The 26,825-nt window shown below is 42.7% G+C and overlaps 1 protein-coding gene across 3 annotated transcripts in view; it reads right to left on the reverse strand.

The window, feature by feature from the left end:
* The window catches only part of LOC128698172 (sodium-dependent phosphate transport protein 2A), an 80,469-nt gene that overhangs the window by 25,414 nt on the left and 28,230 nt on the right, over nt 1-26,825 (reverse strand). The window contains exon 3 of one of the 3 annotated variants that reach the window (XM_053790274.2): nt 4,430-4,618. The exons of 1 other annotated variant lie outside the window; for it this stretch is intronic. In XM_053790274.2, the coding sequence (XP_053646249.2) occupies nt 4,430-4,618 (189 nt within the window). The remainder of the gene's footprint in view (nt 1-4,429; nt 4,619-26,825) is intronic. One more of the 3 variants, XM_053790275.2, reaches the window with a different exon arrangement.

A 26,825-nucleotide genomic window follows, 5' to 3' on the forward strand; every position in this document is an offset into this window, starting at 1 on the left:
TAATCAGTGAATCCAGAATGACGAAGTATGTAGCTGTCTTACATTTCTTCAGTTAATTTGTCACAGTACAAGTCTAGATAACGCGTAATTACTACAGAAAATTGGAGAGGAATCTCCCATACTCACCCATTAGCGGGAAAACACAGCTGTTCTGATGTAAACAAAGGCGTGTTGAGTGTTGCCATCTATGGTTAGGTTTATTTATTTTTATTTTATTTTATTTCATTATTTATTTTTGTTTTGATTAATTTTTAAAAATAAATTTTACTCTCCAAACACTTGAACTTTTTAGGTAGGGACCCCTTTGCACTTGCACCATGTGCGCAGTCTTGGATGAGCCCCTGAACCCCTTGGACTGTGGGGCCCCCAAATGCACGGGGCCCTATGCAAATGCCTAGTTTGCCTATGCGGTAATCCGGCCCTGGATACCTCAAACTGGGGTTCCCATGGTGGCGATTGCAGTGATGCACAACCCGCCACAGAATAACAGGAGGCCAAAACGAGTATGACGAGAGAAACAGAGCAATGGTGGACACACTAGCTGAGGTGGCCAGAAATACCCACATGAGTAGGGCAAATTTACTCGTTGTAGGTTATTTCAATCACAAGGATTGATTTGGAAAACCTAGAGCCACATGAGAGAACAAAAATGGGGAGGGCTAAGATGATTGAGGTGGTACTGGAAAACCCTCATGCATCAACATGTTAAGGACACTACCAGAGAAAGAGGAGAGGATGAACCAGCAAAGTTGGATCTCATATTCATCCTGAGTAGTTCAGACATTGAGGACACCACATATGAAAGGCCCCTTGGAGCTAGCGATCACGTGGTCCTGAGCTTAGAATACATTGTAGAATTAAAAGTGGAGAGTGAAGCAGCACAACCTGTCACACACTGCAACTTCATGGAGTCATGGTTCAAAGGACATCTCCATAACCTTCTTCACTATTACTAACCTGTCCCTTGGGTATGACCAACTTCCACTGAGAAATCCTGCCTATCAATGACAATGTCTTAGTCTGCTACCCGGCCCTTACGACTTGATGCCAATATATAAGCACCAGCCTTTTTGCCTGTGCTAAACACAACAATGGTTATAATTCTGACGGTAATTTTTTAAATGTGTGGGCCGGTAAACCAGCGAAAGCCTCGGCCAGATGGCCAAAAGCTCCAACGGCGGGTTATTATCTGACCAAACCCGTGTCAGGAAACACTTATCCTGTTTCCTGACGAACCTTACCTAACTTTGCCTGTGCTCCAAATTCTTCACGATTATGGTGCTCTTCACACAAACTCTTTTATATATAGCTCTACTGTCTTCAAATTATGTCATTGAATTTGTATGGATAGAACAACTGGATGGTGAAATGTCTACAATAAAGATACCCAGATGTTGTATATGTGTCTAATTTTCATCAAAAGAGGGGACTACACAGGCATGAGGAATTTCCTGCATGAGGTATAGTGGGAAAGAGAACTGGTGGGAGAAGTAAATGAAATGATGGAATACGTGACCACAAAATGCAAGGAGGCAGAGGAAAGGTTTGTACCCAAGGGCAACAGAAACAATGGGAAGAGCAAAACGAGCCCTTGGTTCACCCAAAGGTGCAGAGAGGTCAAAACTAAGTGTACCAGAGAATGAAAAAAGTATAGAAAACAAAGAAACCAGGAAAATAAGGAGATTACCCGAAGAGCCAGAAACGAATATGCATGGAGAAGGAGGGAGGCCCTGCGGGAGTATGAGAATGACGTAGCAACAAAAGCCAAATCTGACCCAAAGCTGTTGCACAGCCACCTCAGGGGAAAAACAAAAGTTAAAGATCAGTTATTAGACTGAAGAAGGAAGAAGGGAAGATCATAACACGAAATTTAAAGAAGTATTTTCAGTGGACATAAAAAGGACTTTAGCAAACCTGGATGGAAGTGTTGTGTGTACACACTATACAACTGAGTAGAGGGTGAAGAGGCTGCTAAATGAACTAGATACCTCAAAGGCAGTGAGACCGGACAACTTCTCTCCGTGGGTCCTGATTGTCACTAACAACAATCTACAGCACAACTATCGAAACAGGGCAACTACCTGAGGTGTGGAAGACAGTAAATGTAGTCCCCATCTTTAGGAAGACAGAGGCAGCATTAAACTACAAACCAGTGTCACTGACGTGTATAGTATGCAAAGTCATGGAGCAGCTTATCAGGAGAAGACTGATGAAGCACCTAAAAAGGAATGAGCTTGTACACAATAACCAGCACAATTTCAGGGAGAGGAAATCCTGTCACAAACCTAAGGTTTTACCACAAGGTGGCAGAAGTACGGTAGGAGAGAGAGGAATGGGTAGACTGCATTTTCTTGGATTGTGAGAAGGAATTCGACACAGTTCCTCACAAGAGACTAGTGCAAAAGCTAGAGGATCAGGCACGCATAACAGGAAAGGCACTGCAGTGGCTCAGAGAATACCTGACAGGAAGAAAACAAGTCATGTACGTGACAAGGTGTGAGAGTGGACGCCAGTGACGAGCGGGGTTCCACAGGGGTCAGTCCTAGGGCCGGTGCCGTTTCTGGTATATGTGAATGACACGACGGAAGGGATAGACTCAGAAGTGTCCCTCTTTGCAGATGATGTGAAGTCAATGAGGAAAAATTAAATCGGATGAGGATCAGGCAGGACTACAAAGGGACCTGGACAGGCTGCAAGCCTGGTCCAGCAACTGGCTCCTGGAATTTAACCCAGCCAAATGCAAAGTCATGAAAATCAGGGAAGAGCAAAAAAGACCACAGACAGAGTACAGGCTAGGGGGCCAAAGACTGCGAACCTCACTCAAGGAAAGGGATCCTGGGGTGAGTATAATACTGAGCACATCTCCTGAGGCACACATCAACCAGATAACTGCTGCAGCATATGGGTGCCTGGCAGGCCTAAGAATAGCTTTAGGACACCTCGGTAAAGAATCGTTCAAGACTCTGTACACCGTTTACGTCAGGCCCATATTGGAGTATGCAACACCAGTTTGGAACCCACACCTGGCCAAGTACGTCAAGAAATTAGAGAAAGTGCAAAGGTTTGCAACAAGACTAGTCCTGGAGCTAAGGGGAATATCCTATGAAGAAAAGTTAAGCGAAATCGACCTGACGACACTGGAGGATAGGAGGGTTAGGGTTGATATGATAACGACATATAAAATACTGCAAGGAATTGACCAGGTGGACAAAGACATGGTGCTCCAGAGATGGGACACAACAACAAGGGGTCACAATTGGAAGCTGAAGACTCAGATGACTCATAGGGATGTTAGGAAATATTTCTTCAGTCATAGAGTTGTCAGGAAGTGGAACAGTCTAGAAAGTGACGTAGTTGAGGCAGGATCCATACATAGTTTTAAGATGAGGTATAATAAAGTTCATGGAAAAGGAAGAGAGAGGGCCTAGTAGCGATCAGTGAAGAGACGGGGCCAGGAGCTGTGAATCGACTCCTGCGACCACAATCAGGTGAGTACACACACACACACACACACACACACACACACACAATCAGTGTAGTGGTCACTTGTGTCGATACACTGACATACACGAAATGAACTGAGATTCTGATAGATAAATCTTTAATGTGCCGTTAGTAAACAGTGGTTGTAGCCTGCATAATGCTGTATTAATTTGGTGTTAGTGACAATTTAATATGAATTGATATTCTGGGAGAAAGTTGAATATCAAGGTGATTTATAACTAAACTCACATGTGAAATAAAAACTGGACGAGGTTTCGGTCCACCCTGGACTGTTATCAAGTTTCTCAATATTGGTCCAGGATGGATCGAAACCCTGTTCGTTTTTTTCTTTGTCAGTTTGTGGGTTAGTTGTGAATGGTTTCAGCCACGGTATTGATTTTTCTTCTAGAGTTTATATACTGAGAGAAATAAATACCAGAATTGCTATAGTGAGGAAATATAATATTAAAATTTATACACTGGGGTAATTTGAATAACAACTGATTTACTTAAAGAACCGAATACCAGAGTTTACATACAGAGGAAACTGATTACCGAGGTTGATATACCCAGGAAATTTAATACCCGAGTAGATATACTGAGGAAATTGATCATCAAAACTGATATACTGAGATAATGGAATACCAGATTTGATATACTGAGGTAACTTAATAAAAGAGATGATATAATAAGGTAATTGAATGCCAGGGTTGATCTACCGAGGGAACTGAGAACTGAACACCAGAGTTGATATAAAGAAATAGTTAAATCTAAAAGTGGTATACTATGAGACCGTTTAATAACGAGAGTGGTATACTGATAGTCAGTTGAGTAAAAGTGATATACCGAGAGGCATTTAAACTTGGAGCTGATATACTACATGACTGCGTGACGTTAGTCCTTAAAGGAAGAACAACTAAACACGAGAAGGGTAGGTAGTACTCACTAGCTGTCCTGCCGCCCAGGAGCCTGAAGGAGCTGGCTAGCAGCTTGAGGGAACACACGAAGAGGTAGAGGAGACCCACTAGGACGGCTAGTTTGAGGCACACCACAGCTGCCCTCACCCCAGTGCCTCGCCCACACACTCCTCCATCTTCCCCTGCTGCTGCTGCAGCTGCTGTTGCTGCTGATGCTGCTAGTGGACAGTACATAGCGAGATTAGCGGTTATTGATTGATCCAGCTTGATTAAGATCTGACACTGAGCTTGTTGTTACAGTGTGGACAGAATAGTCAGATATTCATATTGAGAGACCCAGTGGAAATAAGTCACATTGTTTGACTATTGGGCTATCCTAAGTCAAAACTATATAATGCAATTTTTATGCGCTTAAAACATTCGTACCCTCAAGACTATTGCAATTTTTGTTTTTTGTCTTTTGTACCCAAATCCTAAATAAAAACTTTGCTAACATGCATTGTATAAAGACATAAGAGAATGTAAACACATCCGCTCTTACACACAAGAAAACAACTCCCACTAAGCGTCCTTCAGGGGGTAAGAGGGGAGTATATTAATGCTGGTGAAGGGTTCTTGATCCAAGGAAGTGGAGATACCTTACCCTTTCTTGGATCGAAGTTAATTACCTCCCCCCCTCCCCCCCCATTCTCCAGGCGCTATGACCCCTACTGATTAAGCGTTTCTCAATATGGAGCTGAACACATACCAAGGTTGAGGGATTGACCACCTCAAACCTACTTCTTTATGGAGGCCGAGGGACTGATCACCTCACATCTCTGTATTTCGACTGAAGAAACCTGTTGAGCAGGCGAGCAATCTCGCCAATAAAGTTATCAAACTACTGCACATGTGTCTTGCTCATCCATAATTGTCACATTAAGGTGGACATGATTGTCTACATGTTAATGTATCAGTTCCTTCACCAACGAACTTAATAATTACAGTAACTTACATTCTTTTTGAAATAATACAGTGCAAATAGGACAGCAATTATCCCAGCTGTCTTTTGTTATTTAAGAATCCCGTTGGAAAAAGTCACATTGTTTGACTTTATAATTTAGGATATCCTAGGTTATATCTACATAATGTATTGTATGTGTATACATTCTTATAACATCTATGTGCACTTACAACAACTATAAGATTTAAAATGTGTAAAACCATTTGTAGATTATTCTAAATATAAACTTAATGATACAAGTTAATATTCACTAGTGACCACCGGATGTCCGCCGCATCTAACACGTTATTAACAAATCTTTCCAGTGTTTTCCGGATGAGGAAGCTGGGAGCCAACCTCATCCCTCCTACAAATACATTTATTTTCAAACGTATGTAATTGTCTCTGCTTCTGAACGATCTAAGACCAGAATTAAATTAGTTGTTTTAAACTAGGTAATGTAAGGTAAGGTTCATTTACCTGGTAGTTTTGGGGGTTATTCTAGGTAATTAAAGCATATTAAACTATATATGAGAATTGTACTTATGTGTACCTGTACCTAAATAAACTTACTTATTCTCTACGAGTCCCAGTGAGAAGTAGCACTCTGTTCACCCCCTCCCCTGGGCCCTACCCTCCGGGCAACCCCTCACCACCACACCCCTTCCCTCGCATAACGGAGATAAAACACCTCAATTACTGGGAGCTCTTGAGGTTCCTAAACCTGTATTCCCTGGAACGCAGGCGGGAGAGATACATGATTATATACACCTGGAAAATCCTAGAGGGACTAGTACCGAACTTGCACACGAAAATCACTCACTACGAAAGCAAAAGACTTGGCAGACGATGCAACATCCCCCAAATGAAAAGCAGGGGTGTCACTAGCACGTTAAGAGACCATACAATAAGTGTCAGGGGCCCGAGACTGTTCAACTGCCTCCCAGCATACATAAGGGGGATTACCAACAGACCCCTGGCAGTCTTCAAGCTGGCACTGGACAAGCACCTAAAGTCGGTTCCTGACCAGCCGGGCTGTGGCTCGTACGTTGGTTTGCGTGCAGCCAGCAGTAACAGCCTGGTTGATCAGGCTCTGATCCACCAGGCCTGGTCACAGACCGGGCCGCGGGGGCGTTGACCCCCGGAACTCTCTCCAGGTAAACTCCAGGTAAACAGATCCAATTCCCTAAATCAACAGCCCCTCACCAACATCAAGGAACCTTCCTTGAGGGGCCATAGTTGGAAACAGCTACATAGTTGGAAGTGCAGTCAGTGATATGCATCGTTCCGGTAGGCTAGCCGGAGGTCACCCTGCGACGTCATCTCCCCTCTACTCTGGCAGTACAGCACGTAATGGTGCCGCCTAATATACTAGTAAGTATTTTTCCAATGTCGTCAATTGAAAAACACTAATTTTAGTATAGTCCCATGTTATCACAGTCACATGTACGTCATAATGTCAATAAGTATTTTTACATAATTATGTACATCAACAGTGTGCAGGTACCCCTAGGTTACCTGGAGTTTACCTGGAGAGAGTTCCGGGGGTCAACGCCCCCGCAGTCCGGTCTGTGACCAGGTCTCCTGGTGGATCAGAGCCTGATCAACCAGGCTGTTACTGCTGGCTGCACGCAATCCAACGTACGAGCTACAGCCCGGCTGGTCAGGTACCAACTTTAGGTGCTTGCCCAGTGCCAGCTTGAAGACTGCCAGGGGTCTATTGGTAATCCCCCTTATGTATACTGGGAGGCAGTTGAACAGTCTCGGGCCCCTGACACTTACTGTACTGTCTCTAACGTGCTAGTGACACCCCTGCTTTTCATTGGGGGGATGTTGCATCGTCTGCCGAGTCTTTTTCCTGTAAATTAACTATATTACTGATCATCTTGTAACTTATCTATATTACTGGTCATCTTGTAACTTAACTATATTATTGGTCAACCCACATATTAAGAATATTACTGGAATTCCGTAAATTAACTATATTATTGATCTACCCGTCTATTAAGTATATTATTGGTATTCTGTAACTTAACTATATTATTGTTCAACCCGTATATTAAGTACTGGTATCCCGTATATTAAGTATATTATTGGTATCCTTTAACTTAACTATAATACTGGTCGTACCGTCTACAAATTTAAGGTACGAGTCTCGTCAGAGTAACTATATTAACAATCTCGCGGCTTTTTCCTAGTACCTTAAGCGTATTTTTCTAGAAGAAAGAAAAGGTTTTCTCGATGACAAAAGTGGAAGGACTTAAAGAAGACTTCGATCACTTTGCTATGGCTGCCAATGGACAAGAACTCTCTGGTGGCCTGAAGAGACCTCGCTCCACAACTCCTCCTCTCACTCCACCTTCCAAAAAGCCAAAATTGGATGAGAATGTCCTCCAGGAGAAGAGTACCGAACCATGGAAGAAATGCTGTCCCCCAGACAGTGAAGCAAAAACAGGTGGAGACACCTCTAGCGATACTGTTATCCCCGTGTTATCCTGGAGCAGCCTTGACATGAAGACAAAACTTGGTAGAGGGGCATATGGAGAGGCATGGGCAGCTCTCTTAAAACAAGATGATGGCTCCGCTACCAAGGTCGTCGTCAAGAGGCTCTTCGACGACGTTTATCTGAAAGAAGCTGTTAAGGAAGCCAGAGCTCTTCTCAAGGTTGATGGCGCCGGTGGAGCTCCCAAACTTTATGGCATGATTTACGATCCTTTAGCTATTGTCATGTCCCGCTGCCCCGGGGTAACTTTCGCAAAATTTATAGGAAAAAATTCCGCTGAAGATTGCTTTAAGGCATATAAAGCTGCTATAAGAGCATTAATGGATTTTCACCAGACCGGTTTTGCCCATAACGACATAACAGAATCAAATATAATGATTAGAAAACAAGGTCAAGATTACGTAGCACATCTTATTGACCTCGGCCTCGCCGTAGATAGAACATTAAAACCCAAACTTTACAAGATGAAAATTAAAGAAGATAAAAGTCGTCTAAAAGAAATTCGTGGGTTTATCATGCAAGACAAAAACATCAGAGAATGATGAGTTGTCAAACCCAGGATCAAGATTCTACCTTGAGTTATGAAACCCAGGATCAAGATTCTACCTTGAGTTATCAAGCCATCAAGAAACTACTCCATCTGCCTACTTGGAGACAAAGCCAGAGTCTGTACAGGATATCTTGGACTAGGAAACAGAGTATAATATCGACCTAGAAGCTCTCCTTCACTGAACCAATCGTTCAGGACCTTCAGGGACGCCATCACTCGTAGTGATCAAACAACAACTACATCCACTGAAGAAGACCACCAAGTATATGAGGATATTTTCACGAATTAAAAAGTTTATTTTTTTAAGTTTTAAAGAAGGTAATATTATTATTTTTTTAAGTGAAAGGACTGATTTTAGTTGAGGTGATAGTAATAATAATTATATATTGGAGTTTGACTGTGTGAATAGTGCAGCTTAAGTGCTTTAGAAATAATGACGTGTATGGTAGTGTTTTATGGTGATGCGTATGGTAGTAATGTATGGTGATGTGTATGGTAGTATTGTATGGTGACGTGTTTGGTAGTGCTGTTTGGTGACGTGTATGGTAGTGATGTATGGTGACGTGTATGGTAGTTGTATGGTGACGTGTATGGTGGCGATGTATGATGACGTGTATGGTAGTATTGTATGGTGACGTGTATGGTAGTGATGTATGGTAATTTATATGGTGACGTGAATGGTAGTGATGTATGGTGAACTGTATAGTAGTGTTATATGGTGACGTGTATTGTAGTTTTGTATGGTAGTGCCGTATGGTGACATTGTGACGTGTATGGTAGCGTAGTAGTGATTTGTAGTGATGTATAGTTAGTAAACCGGTACCTGGGTGTTATTGGACTGGTGTGGGTCACATCCTGGCGACATAATTGACCTAATTTGCCTGAAATGCTCTACATAACAAGGTGCTTTCTATATAGTATGTTAGCATGGTCTGTACACGTATACGACAGCTACTTAATAGGAACAAAAACCAGCTGTATTTTACTCTTATATTCCCTCAAACAGTATGAGTTTAATATATCATGGACCGAAATAATTATATGCCACCATTTTTCTGGTCCATGACCATTCTAGGGTCGCTAAAAGACGGCAGTGACAACCTATCTGGCGCTCTTCACTTTACAAATAAAACAAACTAATTTGTAGATACAAATAAATCTTTGTTAACAATGAGTCTAAATTAAGAACTTTATAATTAAACACACTTGGTCTGTACTAGTAAGAAATTATTAGTAGTAAGACGTGCTTGTTGTGCTATAAGAGTCATGAGCCTGGCACCACCAGTAGTGTCCGGATACTGAGACCTTTCCACAGTCCTCATACACCTACTGTGATCTGTGTAACACATCGACCACATACAACCAACTCACCTCACTTGGTTAGTGTTAAAGCCTATCTATCCATCAGAAGTAGGTCAGTAAAGCTGCTATTCACCTTTACACTAACACTAAGAATACTTTAATGAAACTGGGACCGAAGTGTAATCTCAGTATATAGACAGAGATATACACCTATCGGTGTATGACCTGTATTCTGAGGCGTTCAATGACTCACACTGATCATTCGACGCTTGCATTCGAATATAATAATAATGATGATGATGATGTCTCCTGTCGTTGGCCTTTGTCTCTACATGCATTAATAATAAGGTGACAGCTGCACTCCGTGTTGGAATTTGTGGCAAAAGATCCAATGCTGCATCACTTTCTTTTGTGTTAAGATTAAGTTGCTTATTAAAAATGTTCACTGCAATCCTATTACTGAGCACTTAATATTCAGTGCTGTATCCTGGTCTCTTTTTATTAACACGTCTCAGGTATTCTTGCTTCCCATTTTAGGAAGTCATGTGTAAAATGTTAGTACATCTAACTTAGACAAGGCAGTACTGACCCGTTCAAACTTGTAATGTTACCGTAAATGGAATAAATACAGTGACAGGAACGAAGTATCAATTTTTAAATTCAGTCAAAAGCTGCTTCATATCCTCAATTAATATTAATTGTTAATATTACGTATTAAACGGAGGTGACAGCGCAATATTGTATTCTTATAACATGTGTATTTGTTTACAAGCTGTCAAGAAGAATTATGTAGGTATCTATGGAAAGTTTTAAGAAAGAGTAGTGAAGATACACGAGTGGTAATGGTTGGGTGGGATGTATGAGTCTGAACTGTATTAGACTAGTAATTAATTTGTTTGATATTTTTATTATGCACACACCATGCCAATCCTGTGCCCGTTACCCATCCTGTTGGCAATATTCATCCAAAACCCATCCTGTGGGCGGTAATCAAATGATTGCAAAATAGATCCAGGAACTGGACCCCAACATTTGTGTAAGCTAAGCAAGTTACAATGGTAATGACCTATTCACAAATTTATTACTTCCGAACAATAGTAATGAGTTTATAGTCATGAATTCAGTTACAAAAATATTATAATGCAGTTATAAGTGATTATGAGTTATTTACAATATTAAATATTTAGCAAGACATGGGTAAATTCAGGAAAGTTAAGATAGTTATGAGTTATTTAGAATGGGCAAAATCAGGATATTGGTTTAAAATGGTTGATAATATGCCATTGTGGATACAATATTTTGGCATTTCTTGAACACTGAACATTTGTGAATGAGGTTTCTCTGAATTCGTAATTATGTTTCCCATTCCAACACATAATGACACAAGGAGGGCCAGTAGTTTCTTTGGCAAAATTTATATTTGGTTATGTCTTCATCAGCTGGTGTTGCAGTCTCGCAGGAAAGTACTTGTAGCCCAGCCCAAGCCGGAAAGTACCTGCAGCCCAGCCCAAGCCGGAAAGTACCTGCAGCCCAGCCCAAGCCGGAAAGTACCTGCAGCTCAGCCCAAGCCGGAAAGTACCTGCAGCCCAGCCCAAGCCGGAAAGTACCTGCAGCCCAGCCCAAGCCGGAAAGTACCTGCAGCTCAGCCCAAGCTGGACAGTAGTTACATCCATAAGTCTGCTTATCTTGCTGGGTACTTCATAAACACGTGGCTTCTCTTGCATGATAGATGGATTGACTGCCACCAGTCTTTCTCTGTTTCAAGTTATTGAAGTTCGGTTTCAGTTTTTTCTTATTACTGAAAGATGACGTAAGAAAGAATCTAAATGTACTCCATCTACAATCCTAGGCGACCTGTTTCTGGCTTCTGATATATGCATATTCAACTGACACTAATGGAGCTAAGACTATTTATGGATGATAGCGAATTACTTGCAATATCAATACAGTTCAGTGTTCGGGATGGAATCTTAAGAGTTGACGGGTCCCCCAATTTCTAAAGTAGCCATCGTCCCGAAAAACAATAGCACCACCGGACGCACCAACGGGTTAATGGACAGAGCCTTCAAATAACATAATTCGTGAAGGAGAGCGCTGTATGACCAAAGCATAAATACAACTTTAGGTATCAGGCGAAACTTTCACTGTGATCTAACGAGGTTTTCTGGGGTAAATGATGGATAGTGATTTGGAAAGAGGTAATTTCTCGTGGCGCAGGAAAGTAAGTATCCCTGTCACCTTACTTGAGCGTGTATCTGATTCTTTCTGAGATTAGTCTCAGTTTTCAAGAACTATGTGGAGGAATACATTAACACCGAAGCGGGCATTAGTTTCTGTGACTTGATCTCTGATACTTGACATATCAAATTCAGTCGCTTGTTTAATATTTTCGTCGTACATGGATAATCATCTCTTCGTTTTGCAACATTTGAAGTCCTCAAAGTTTTTTGTCTGACACAAGAGAATGTAGGAAAGCGACTCAGCAAGTAACTATGCACCATATCCGGGGATGAAATCCTGCCACAGCTCTAATTGTTGTCAGCCTCTCCGTTTTGGCTACAAAATCTGGTTACAACAGGCTCAAACAGATGGACCTCAAATCAGAGATATCGATGTTTGGTTATACATTCGAACAAAGACACACTATGTACCTGGATCCCGCAGGCTGCCTCCAACCTGCGGGAACGAAGCTTAGCAAGTATCTTCGTTTTCTCAGCCGAGATAATGTACCCCAGTTCCTGATGCAGATTGAATTTGCAATAAGATCACAGTAAACAGGTGATATCAAAGTATGCAGAACAGCCACTGTCAAAAGAATAGTGAATTTCCAAGAACTTTCGTCATTTCTCACATTATCAAGGAACTGTAAGAATAAAAGATCAAAAGAAAGGCATATGAAGATGGAATTATATTGAGGTGTAATCTCGTCCTCATATGCCTTTCTGTCGATCTTTTATTTTTACAGTTCCTTAATAATGTGAAAAATCACGATAGCTCTTGGAGCTTCAGTATTCTTTTCACAGTGGCTGTTCTGTGTAGTCGAGTTTGTTTTGAGTGGCGGAGAATTCGGTGGTGTTAATCCTTACATCATTGATAATTCTGAAGAATGAGTCCAAGTTAAAGTATTCTTCACAAAAATTAATCGAAGCTACAAGCTTCTAATTTTTGGGTAAAATGAGTTAAAAGACTATCGACTACACGAGTTGCAGTGTAACCTGTTCGTTACAAAGTCAAGAATAATTTATTCCCTATAGCAGGAATTAAAGCAAACTCAGTATATATACACTTCTCGATATATATACTTTGTATTATCCCTGTCACGAACAGGGGGGGCATTGACCCCGAAACCCCCACCAGACATACATACATACATATCTATATATGTATATATATATATATATATATATATATATATATATATATATATATATATATATATATATATATATATATATATATATATATATATATATATATATGGAAAATACTGTATATATTTTCCAGAAATTCAGTATTTATATATAAATAGATGGCCATACTGTATTTAATAATATTTATGTCATAGTAAACGGAAAGCCTGCATCTGCGTAGAAGGGGACTCGCCATCTTGGGTTTTGAATTTGTATTAGAAACGTTGTAATGGGAAGAATTTTTCGTGCTCTAGAGGTTAAAATTGGATTGACACCTCTCAAATAGGAGGCGAAATTGTTGGATGTACATTCCTGCATAACTTGAGATATCAGACGACTGGACAAGACAGCTCCAGGAACCTCAGATAAGCTCTCTAGATTTGTGTGTAATTCTGGCCAGCATTATTTTCATAGATTTAGTTAGTGAGGTTTTTCTGAGTATGATACAACTTAATATCCAGTCAAATTGGTGAGTGATATTAAGATATATTTTCCTTCTGTTATGTATATGTGTATCTATATATAATCATTTTTTAATTTAATATACAGTCCACAAATTTATATATTTACCAGCATTCTTGGTGTATGTATATTTCATTTAATTAATAGGTCCAGAGCAACTTGTGGATATGACAGAGGTAGGTATCGAAGGGGGACATTTTTGCGACCTAGGTGTCCCAAATTCTATATATAATATATATATATATATATATATATATATATATATATATATATATATATATATATATATATATATATATATATATATATATATATATATATATATATATATATATATATATATATATATATATACATTCTTGGCAGCTTCCTGTCCTGCAGAAGATACTAATGTACAACTATAAATAAATAGCAATGTAAATGTTATTAGATTTGAATTAAAAATAAATGTTAAGCTATAAATAAAAATAAATGTTAACAAATACATAAAATGTTAAATAAGTGGAAAAAAATAAGTAGGATACTTGTGATAAGTCAGGTTAGACCAACGTGTGTTTCTGCTGCGCCTGTCATCAAGGGGAAGCTTAGTTGCAGATAGTCTATGATGTAACTGTCATAACACAGCCACACGCTATCAGCCATAATACAGCCACACGCTATCAGCCATAACACAGTCATACGCTCTCAGCCACAACAGCCGCACGCTATCAGCTATAACACAGTCACACGCTCTCAGCCATAACAGCCACACGCTCTCAGCCATAGCACAGTCACACGCTCTCAGCCATAACACAGCCATACGCTATCAGCGATAACACAGCCACACGCTCTCAGCCATAACACAGCCATACGCTGTCAGCCATAACACAGCCACACGCTATCAGCCATAACACAGTCATACGCTCTCAGCCATAACACAGCCATACGCTATCAGCCATAACACAGCCACACGCTCTCAGCCATAACACAGTCATACGCTATCAGCCATAACACAGCCACACGCTATCAGCCGTAACACAGTCACACGCTCTCAGCCATAACACAGCCACACGCTATCAGCCATAACACAACCACACGCTATCAGCCGTAATACAGCCACACGCTCTCAGCCATAACACAGCCACATGCTATCTGCCATTACACAGCCACACGCTATCAACCATAACACAGCCACACGCTATCAGCCATAACATAGCCGCACCCTATCAACCATAAGACAGTCACATGCTATCAACCATAACACAGCCACACTCTCTCAGCCATAACACAGCCACATGCTGTCTGCCATTACACAGCCACACGCTCTCAGCCATAACACAGCCACACGCTATCATCCATAACAGCCATACGCTCTCAGCCATAACACAGCCACATGTTGTCTGCCATTACTCAGCCACACGCTCTCAGCCATAACACAGCCACATGCTGTCTGCCATAACACAGCCACACGCTATCAGCCATAACACAGCCACATGCTATCTGCCATTACACAGTCACACGCTATCAACAATAACACAGCAACACGCTATCAGCCATAACACAGCCACACGCTATCAACCATAAGACAGCCACACGCTATCAACCATAACACAGCCACACGCTATCAACCATAAGACGGCCACACGCTATCAGCCACAACACAGCCACACGTTCTCAGCCATAACACAGCCACATGCTATCTGCCATTACATAGCCACACGCTATCAGCCATAATACATCCACACGCTATCAGCCATAACACAGCCACACGCTATCAACCATAACAGCCACACGCTATCAGCCTTAACACAGCCACACGCTATCAGCCATAATACATCCACACGCTATCAGCCATAATACATCCACACGCTATCAGCCATAACACAGCCACACGCTATTAACCATAACACAGCCACACGCTATCAGCCTTAACACAGCCACACGCTATCTGTCATTACACATCCACAAGCTATCAGGCATAATACATCCACACGCTATCAGCCATAACACAGCCACACGCTATTAACCATAACACAGCCACACGCTATCAGCCATAACACAGCCACACGCTATCTGCCATTACAAAGCCACACGCTATCAACCACAACAGTCACACGCTATCAACCATAGCACGGCCACACGCTATCAGCCTTAACACAGCCACACGTTATTAACCATAACACAGTCACACGCTATCTGCCATTACACATCCACACGCTATCAGTCATAACACAGCCACTCGCTATCTGCCATTACACATCCACACGCTATCAGTCATAACACAGTCACACGCTATCTGCCATTACACATCCACACGCTATCAGTCATAACACAGCCACACGCTATCTGCCATTACACATCCACACGCTATCAGCCATAACAACAGTACGCTATCAAATGTAACCTAACCACACGCTATCAACCGTAACACAGTCACACGCTATCAACCGTAACACAGTCACACGCTATCAACCGTAACACAGCCACACGCTATCAACCGTAACACAGTCACACGCTATCAACCGTAACACATTCACACGCTATCAACCGTAACACATTAACAAGCTATCAACCGTAACACAGTCACACGCTATCAACCGTAACACAGTCACACGCTATCAACCGTAACACAGTCACAAGCTATCAACCGTAACACAGTCACACGCTATCAACCGTAACACAGTCACACACTATCAACCGTAACACAGTCACACGCTATCAACCGTAACACAGTCACACGCTATTAACCGTAACACAGTCACGCGCTATCAACCGTAACACAGTCACACGCTATCAACCGTAACAGTCACACGCTATCAACCGTAACACAGTCACACGCTATCAACCGTAACACAGTCACACGCTATCAACCGTAACACAGTCACACGCTATCAGCCGTAACACAGCCACAAGCTATAGACCGTAACACAGTCACACGCTATCAACAGTAACACAGTCACACACTATCAACCGTAACACAGTCACACGCTATCAACCGTAACACAGCCACAAGCTATCAACCGTAACACAGTCACACGCTATCAACCGTAACACAGTCACACACTATCAACCGTAACACAGTAACACGCTATCAACCGTAACACAGTCACACGCTATCTTTAAAATCTCTCTCTCTCTCTCTCTCTCTGAAACAATGTCTTATAATAGTTATAATAGTTATTATAAGTGTTATTATTATTATTATTATTATTATTTGTATTTGTTCTTACAATTATTATTAATATTATTAATTTTGTTATATGCTTAAAATGTGAAGGTAGTGATGACCTTGAGTGGTTCATCCAGCCCGGCGCTACTGGAGGTTGTCATGACCTTGAGTGGTTCAGCCAGCCCGGCGCTACTGGAGGTTGTCATGACCTTGAGTGGTTCAGCCAGCCCGGCGCTACTGGAGGTTGTCATGACCTTGAGTGGTTCAGCCAGCCCGGCGCTACTGGAGGTTGTCATGACCTTGAGTGGTTCAGCCAGCCCGGCGCTACTGGAGGTTGTCATGACCTTGAGTGGTTCAGCCAGCCCGGCGCTGCTGGAGGTTGTCATGACCTTGAGTGGTTCAGCCAGCCCGGCGCTACTGGAGGTTGTCATGACCTTGAGTGGTTCAGCCAGTCCGGCGCTGCTGGAGGTTGTCATGACCTTGAGTGGTTCAGCCAGCCCGGCGCTACTGGAGGTTGTCATGACCTTGAGTGGTTCAGCCAGCCCGGCGCTACTGGAGGTTGTCATGACCTTGAGTGGTTCAGCCAGCCCGGCGCTACTGGAGGTTGTCATGACCTTGAGTGGTTCAGCCAGCCCGGCGCTACTGGAGGTTGTCATGACCTTGAGTGGTTCAGCCAGCCCGGCGCTACTGGAGGTTGTCATGACCTTGAGTGGTTCAGCCAGTCCGGCGCTGCTGGAGGTTGTCATGACCTTGAGTGGTTCAGCCAGCCCGGCGCTACTGGAGGTTGTCATGACCTTGAGTGGTTCAGCCAGTCCGGCGCTACTGGAGGTTGTCATGACCTTGAGTGGTTCAGCCAGCCCGGCGCTACTGGAGGTTGTCATGACCTTGAGTGGTTCAGCCAGCCCGGCGCTGCTGGAGGTTGTCATGACCTTGAGTGGTTCAGCCAGCCCGGCGCTACTGGAGGTTGTCATGACCTTGAGTGGTTCAGCCAGCCCGGCGCTACTGGAGGTTGTCATGACCTTGAGTGGTTCAGCCAGTCCGGCGCTGCTGGAGGTTGTCATGACCTTGAGTGGTTCACCCAGCCCGGCGCTGCTGGAGGTTGTCATGACCTTGAGTGGTTCAGCCAGCCCGGCGCTACTGGAGGTTGTCATGACCTTGAGTGGTTCAGCCAGCCCGGCGCTACTGGAGGTTGTCATGACCTTGAGTGGTTCAGCCAGCCCGGCGCTGCTGGAGGTTGTCATGACCTTGAGTGGTTCAGCCAGCCCGGCGCTGCTGGAGGTTGTCATGACCTTGAGTGGTTCAGCCAGCCCGGCGCTGCTGGAGGTTGTCATGACCTTGAGTGGTTCAGCCAGCCCGGCGCTGCTGGAGGTTGTCATGACCTTGAGTGGTTCAGCCAGCCCGGCGCTACTGGAGGTTGTCATGACCTTGAGTGGTTCAGCCAGCCCGGCGCTACTGGAGGTTGTCATGACCTTGAGTGGTTCAGCCAGCCCGGCGCTGCTGGAGGTTGTCATGACCTTGAGTGGTTCAGCCAGCCCGGCGCTGCTGGAGGTTGTCATGACCTTGAGTGGTTCAGCCAGCCCGGCGCTGCTGGAGGTTGTCATGACCTTGAGTGGTTCAGCCAGCCCGGCGCTGCTGGAGGTTGTCATGACCTTGAGTGGTTCAGCCAGCCCGGCGCTGCTGGAGGTTGTCATGACCTTGAGTGGTTCAGCCAGCCCGGCGCTGCTGGAGGTTGTCATGACCTTGAGTGGTTCAGCCAGCCCGGCGCTGCTGCTGCTGCATAGCAGAAACTGGTAGGTGCTAGTTCCTGAGCTGGAGTTCATAACGGCACGGTACCTAACTAATGGTAGTGTAACATACTAACGGGAAGTTCCCTACTAACGTTATTGTCACACTATTGGTGGAGTTTGTTACTAACGGTAGTGTCACACTAGCGGTGGAGTTTGTTACTAACGGTAGTGTCACACTAGCGGTGGAGTTTGTTACTAACGGTAGTGTCACACTAACGGTGAAGTGTGTTACTAACGGTAGTGTCACACTAGCGGTGGAGTTTGTTACTAACGGTAGTGTCACACTAGTGGTTGAGCTTGTTACTAACGGTAGTGTCACACTAGCTGTGCAGTTTGTTACTAACGGTAGTGTCACACTAGTGGTGGAGTTTGTTATTAACGGTAATGTCACACTAACATTGGAGTTTCCCTTCTACCGGTAGTATGTCATGGTGGAATTCCTCACGGTAGTGACACTAACAGTAGAGTTCCTTATTAATGGTTCCTGATTCACATGTGACACGCTAACGGGAGGGTCTCTTGAATGACGGCAATCACACTAACGGTTGGGACTTTGATTAACGGTAGTGTCAAAACGGCAGGGTCTTTGATTACCTATAGTGTCACACTAACAGCAGGGTACCTATTTAGCAGTAATGTGTTACACTAACAGCAGGGTACCTATGTAGCAGTAATGTGTTACACTGGCAGTAAGGTCTCTAGGTAACAGTAATGTGTCACATTAAAGGTTGTATATCTTACTAATGGTACTGCCACACTAGCAGCAGGATCTGTACCGGGATATTGTCACACTAACGGCAGGATCTGTAACTGGTATTGTATCTGAGGGCAGTGTTCCTCACAGTAGAGTCCTCACTAATTATAGTGACACTCTAAAATTAGTGTTCCTCACTAACAATATAGTGTGACCACTGGCAGTTCCTCACCAACGGTAGTGTAACACAGTAACGGTTGAGTTCCTCACTAACGGTAGTGAGACACGCTAACGGTTGAGTTCCTCACTAACGGTAGTGAGACACACTAACGGTTGAGTTCCTCACTAACGGTAGTGAGACACACTAACGGTTGAGTTCCTCACTAACGGTAGTGAGACACACTAACGGTTGAGTTCCTCACTAACGGTAGTGAGACACACTAACGGTTGAGTTCCTCACTAACGGTAGTGAGACACACTAACGGTTGAGTTCCTCACTAACGGTAGTGAGACACGCGAACGGTTGAGTTTCTTAGTAACGGTAGTGAGACACACTAACGGTTGAGTTCCTCACTAACGGTAGTGAGACACGCGAACGGTTGAGTTTCTTACTAACGGTAGTGAGACACACTAACGGTTGAGTTTCTCACTAACGGTAGTGAGACACGCGAACGGTTGAGTTTCTTACTAACGGTAGTGAGACACACTAACGGTTGAGTTCCTCACTAACGGTAGTGAGACACGCGAACGGTTGAGTTTCTTACTAACGGTAGTGAGACACACTAACGGTTGAGTTCCTCACTAACGGTAGTGAGACACGCGAACGGTTGAGTTTCTTACTAACGGTAGTGAGACACACTAACGGTTGAGTTCCTCACTAACGGTAGTGAGACACGCGAACGGTTGAGTTTCTTACTAACGGTAGTGAGACACACTAACGGTTGAGTTCCTCACTAACGGTAGTGAGACACGCGAACGGTTGAGTTTCTTACTAACGGTAGTGAGACACACTAACGGTTGAGTTCCTCACTAACGGTAGTGAGACACGCGAACGGTTGAGTTTCTTACTAACGGTAGTGAGACACACTAACGGTTGAGTTCCTCACTAACGGTAGTGAGACACACTAACGGTTGAGTTCCTCACTAACGGTAGTGAGACACACTAACGGTTGAGTTCCTCATTAACGGTAGTGTTAAAGTAACAGTAACATTCCTCACAAACAGCAGAGTGATACACTATATATGAACATTTAGGCACTACATGAACATTAATAACATTTAACATTATATTGTATTAGGGATGAAGAGGATATTGTCAAGTTAGATTAAGTTAGGTGATGTTAATTAAGTTTGGTTAAGTTTAAGCTCTGCAGAATACTGGAGGGACATTAAGATTTCATTCTATAATTAAAATTTAATCCCTATGATAAGAGATTAATAAACTCGGTACATATACACTGAGAGACATACACACTAGATGTTTATAATCCTCTAGCTTATTCACATGACTTTCATAATGGATAAACATGTACGCAGAATTCTATGTATCTTATTGTACAAGATATTTATAATATATATATATATATATATATATATATATATATATATATATATATATATATATATATATATATATATATATATATATATATATATATATATATATATATATATATATATATATATATATATATATATATTTATTATCACACTGGCCGATTCCCACCAAGGCAGGGTGGCCCGAAAAAGAAAAACTTTCACCATCATTCACTCCATCACTGTCTTGCCAGAAGGGTGCTTTACACTACAGTTTTTAAACTGCAACATTAACACCCCTCCTTCAGAGTGCAGGCACTGTACTTCCCATCTCCAGGACTCAAGTCCGGCCTGCCGGTTTCCCTGAATCCCTTCATAAATGTTACTTTGCTCACACTCCAACAGCACGTCAAGTATTAAAAACCATTTGTCTCCATTCACTCCTATCAAACACGCTCACGCATGCCTGCTGGAAGTCCAAGCCCCTCGCACACAAAACCTCCTTTACCCCCTCCCTCCAACCTTTCCTAGGCCGACCCCTACCCCGCCTTCCTTCCACTACAGACTGATACACTCTTGAAGTCATTCTGTTTCGCTCCATTCTCTCTACATATCCGAACCACCTCAACAACCCTTCCTCAGCCCTCTGGACAACAGTTTTGGTAATCCCGCACCTCCTCCTAACTTCCAAACTACGAATTCTCTGCATTATATTCACACCACACATTGCCCTCAGACATGACATCTCCACTGCCTCCTGCCTTCTCCTCGCTGCAACATTCATCACCCACGCTTCACACCCATATAAGAGCGTTGGTAAAACTATACTCTCATACATTCCCCTCTTTGCCTCCAAGGACAAAGTTCTTTGTCTCCACAGACTCCTAAGTGCACCACTCACTCTTTTTCCCTCATCAATTCTATGATTCACCTCATCTTTCATAGACCCATCCGCTGACACGTCCACTCCCAAATATCTGAATACGTTCACCTCCTCCATACTCTCTCCCTCCAATCTGATATCCAATCTTTCATCACCTAATCTTTTTGTTATCCTCATAACCTTACTCTTTCCTGTATTCACCTTTAATTTTCTTCTTTTGCACACCCTACCAAATTCATCCACCAATCTCTGCAACTTCTCTTCAGAATCTCCCAAAAGCACAGTGTCATCAGCAAAGATATATATATATATATATATATATATATATATATATATATATATATATATATATATATATGCAAAACAACCACTGTGAAAGAACAGAGAAATTTCAAGGTATTTCGTGACTTCTCACATTATCAAGGAACTATATAGTTCCTTGATAATGTGAGAAGTCACGAAATACCTTGAAATTTCACTGTTCTTTCACAGTGGTTGTTTTACATATTCTGAAATCACCTGTTTACTCGAGTGGCGTAAGTACTACGTACTTTGATAATATCTATCTTTGATATTATCTATCTTTGATATTATCTATCTTTGATATTATATATCAGTCCTGCTGTGGACTGATAGATAATGTTTGTAAATAATTGCTCCAGTTTGCGAATTGTTAAGCATACTGGTGTATATATCTTTAATCACAGTCTTACGTATTGAAACTGTTGTTGGTAGAGTATAGGTGAAATAATTACCCTCGTGTAGTTCAATAGGCTTTATTCTAACTTATTCAAATTTATGTAAAGTCTATGGATAATACATCTCACGTTTCATTTAAACAATACTACATTAGTTGTTAAGATTAGGATTTGTTTGAGTTTTTAACCCGGAGTGTTAGTCCTTTAATCTATCCTCCCCAGGATGCGACCCACACCAGGCTACTAACACCCAGTTACCTACTTACTGCTACGTAAACAGTGGCAATAGATGTAAGGAAACATGCCCAACGTTTTCATCCATGCCGGGGATCGAACCACGGACACTCAGTGTGTGAGCTGAGTGCGCTGTCAACCAAGCCACGGGACTGCTTAATGTTATACTATAAACAGTAGCTGCTTCATATACCTCTTCTAGGACCTTGTTCGTAGGACTTCATTCATCTACATGCTCTTGTGCTGTCGTCCACGAACTACATACTGAGTGCACAGTACAGTACACAGTACAGTACACAGTACAGTACACAGTACAGTACACAGTACAGTACACAGTACAGTACACAGTACAGTACACAGTACAGTGCACAGTACAGTACACAGTACAGTAAACAGGACAGTACACAGTACAGTACACAGTACAGTACACAGTACATTACACAGTACATTACACAGTACAGTACACAGTACAGTACACAGTACAGTACACAGTACACAGTACAGTACACAGTACAGTACACAGTACACAGTACAGTACACAGTACAGTACACAGTACAGTACACAGTACAGTACACAGTACATTACACAGTACAGTACACAGTACAGTACACAGTACAGTACACAGTACAGTACACAGTACAGTACACAGTACAGTGCACAGTACAGTACACAGTACAGTACACAGTACAGTACACAGTACAGTACACAGTACAGTACACAGTACAGTACACAGTACAGTGCACAGTACAGTACACAGTACAGTACACAGTACAGTACACAGTACAGTACACAGTACAGTACACAGTACATTACACAGTACAGTACACAGTACAGTACACAGTACAGTACACAGTACAGTACACAGTACAGTACACAGTACAGTGCACAGTACAGTACACAGTACATTACACAGTACAGTACACAGTACAGTACACAGTACAGTACACAGTACAGTGCACAGTACAGTACACAGTACAGTACACAGTACAGTACACAGTACAGTACACAGTACAGTACACAGTACAGTACACAGTACAGTACACAGTACAGTGCACAGTACAGTGCACAGTACAGTACACAGTACAGTGCACAGTACAGTACACAGTACAGTACACAGTACAGTACACAGTACAGTGCACAGTACAGTACACAGTACAGTACACAGTACAGTACACAGTACAGTACACAGTACAGTACACAGTACAGTACACAGTACAGTACACAGTACAGTACACAGTACAGTACACAGTACAGTACACAGTACAGTACACAGTACAGTACACAGTACAGTACACAGTACAGTGCACAGTACAGTACACAGTACATTACACAGTACAGTACACAGTAAAGTGCACAGTACAGTACACAGTACAGTACACAGTACAGTGCACAGTACAGTACACAGTACATTACACAGTACAGTACACAGTACAGTACACAGTACAGTACACAGTACAGTGCACAGTACAGTACACAGTACAGTACACAGTACAGTACACAATACAGTGCACAGTACAGTACACAGTACAGTACAGAGTACAGTACACAGTACAGTACACAGTACAGTACACAGTACAGTGCACAGTACAGTACACAGTACAGTACACAGTACAGTACACAGTACAGTGCACAGTACAGTACACAGTACAGTACACAGTACAGTACACAGTACAGTACACAGTACAGTACACAGTACAGTGCACAGTACAGTACACAGTACAGTACACAGTAGAGTACACAGTACAGTACACAGTACAGTACACAGTACAGTGCACAGTACAGTACACAGTACAGTACACAGTACAGTACACAGTACAGTACACAGTACAGTGCACAGTACAGTACAAAGCACAGTACACAGCACAGCACACAGTACAGTACACAGCACAGCACACAGTACAGTACACAGTACAGTACACAGTACTGTACATAGTACAGTGCACAGTACAGTACACAGTACAGTACACAGTACTGTACATAGTACAGTACACAGCACAGCACACAGTACAGTACACAGTACAGTACACAGTACAGTGCACAGTACAGTGCACAGTACAGTACACAGTACAGTACACAGTACAGTACACAGTACAGTACACAGTACAGTGCACAGTACAGTACACAGTACAGTACACAGTACAGTACACAGTACAGTACACAGTACAGTACACAGTACAGTACACAGTACAGTGCACAGTACAGTACACAGTACAGTACACAGTACAGTGCACAGTACAGTGCACAGTACAGTACACAGTACAGTACACAGTACAGTACACAGTACAGTACACAGTACAGTGCACAGTACAGTACACAGTACAGTACACAGTACAGTACACAGTACAGTGCACAGTACAGTGCACAGTACAGTGCACAGTACAGTACACAGTACAGTACACAGTACAGTACACAGTACAGTACACAGTACAGTACACAGTACAGTACACAGTACAGTGCACAGTACAGTACACAGTACAGTACACAGTACAGTACACAGTACAGTACACAGTACAGTACACAGTACAGTGCACAGTACAGTACACAGTACAGTACACAGTACAGTGCACAGTACAGTACACAGTACAGTACACAGTACAGTACACAGTACAGTACACAGTACAGTGCACAGTACAGTACACAGTACAGTGCACAGTACAGTACACAGTACAGTACACAGTACAGTACACAGTACAGTACACAGTACAGTGCACAGTACAGTACACAGTACAGTACACAGTACAGTGCACAGTACAGTACACAGTACAGTACACAGTACAGTGCACAGTACAGTACACAGTACAGTACACAGTACAGTACACAGTACAGTACACAGTACAGTACACAGTACAGTACACAGTACAGTGCACAGTACAGTACACAGTACAGTACACAGTACAGTACACAGTACAGTACACAGTACAGTACACAGTACAGTGCACAGTACAGTGCACAGTACAGTACACAGTACAGTACACAGTACAGTACACAGTACAGTACACAGTACAGTACACAGTACAGTACACAGTACAGTACACAGTACAGTGCACAGTACAGTACACAGTACAGTACACAGTACAGTACACAGTACAGTACACAGTACAGTACACAGTACAGTACACAGTACAGTGCACAGTACAGTGCACAGTACAGTACACAGTACAGTACACAGTACAGTACACAGTACAGTGCACAGTACAGTGCACAGTACAGTACACAGTACAGTACACAGTACAGTACACAGTACAGTACACAGTACAGTACACAGTACAGTACACAGTACAGTGCACAGTACAGTACACAGTACAGTACACAGTACAGTACACAGTACAGTACACAGTACAGTACACAGTACAGTGCACAGTACAGTACACAGTACAGTACACAGTACACAGTACACAGTACAGTGCACAGTACAGTACACAGTACAGTACACAGTACAGTACACAGTACAGTGCACAGTACAGTACACAGTACAGTGCACAGTACAGTACACAGTACAGTACACAGTACAGTACACAGTACAGTACACAGTACAGTACACAGTACAGTACACAGTACAGTACACAGTACAGTACACAGTACAGTACACAGTACAGTGCACAGTACAGTGCACAGTACAGTACACAGTACAGTGCACAGTACAGTACACAGTACAGTACACAGTACAGTACACAGTACAGTACACAGTACAGTGCACAGTACAGTACACAGTACAGTACACAGTACAGTACACAGTAGAGTACACAGTACAGTACACAGTACAGTGCACAGTACAGTACACAGTACAGTACACAGTACACAGTACACAGTACAGTGCACAGTACAGTACACAGTACAGTACACAGTACAGTACACAGTACAGTGCACAGTACAGTACACAGTACAGTGCACAGTACAGTACACAGTACAGTACACAGTACACAGTACACAGTACAGTACACAGTACAGTACACAGTACAGTGCACAGTACAGTACACAGTACAGTACACAGTACAGTGCACAGTACAGTACACAGTACAGTACACAGTACAGTACACAGTACAGTGCACAGTACACAGTACACAGTACAGTACACAGTACAGTACACAGTACAGTACACAGTACAGTACACAGTACAGTACACAGTACACAGTACACAGTACAGTACACAGTACAGTACACAGTACAGTGCACAGTACAGTACACAGTACACAGTACAGTACACAGTACAGTACACAGTACACAGTACACAGTAC

Source organism: Cherax quadricarinatus, chromosome 63 (assembly GCF_038502225.1).
Source record: "Cherax quadricarinatus isolate ZL_2023a chromosome 63, ASM3850222v1, whole genome shotgun sequence".
Taxonomy (NCBI): Eukaryota; Metazoa; Arthropoda; class Malacostraca; order Decapoda; family Parastacidae; genus Cherax; species Cherax quadricarinatus.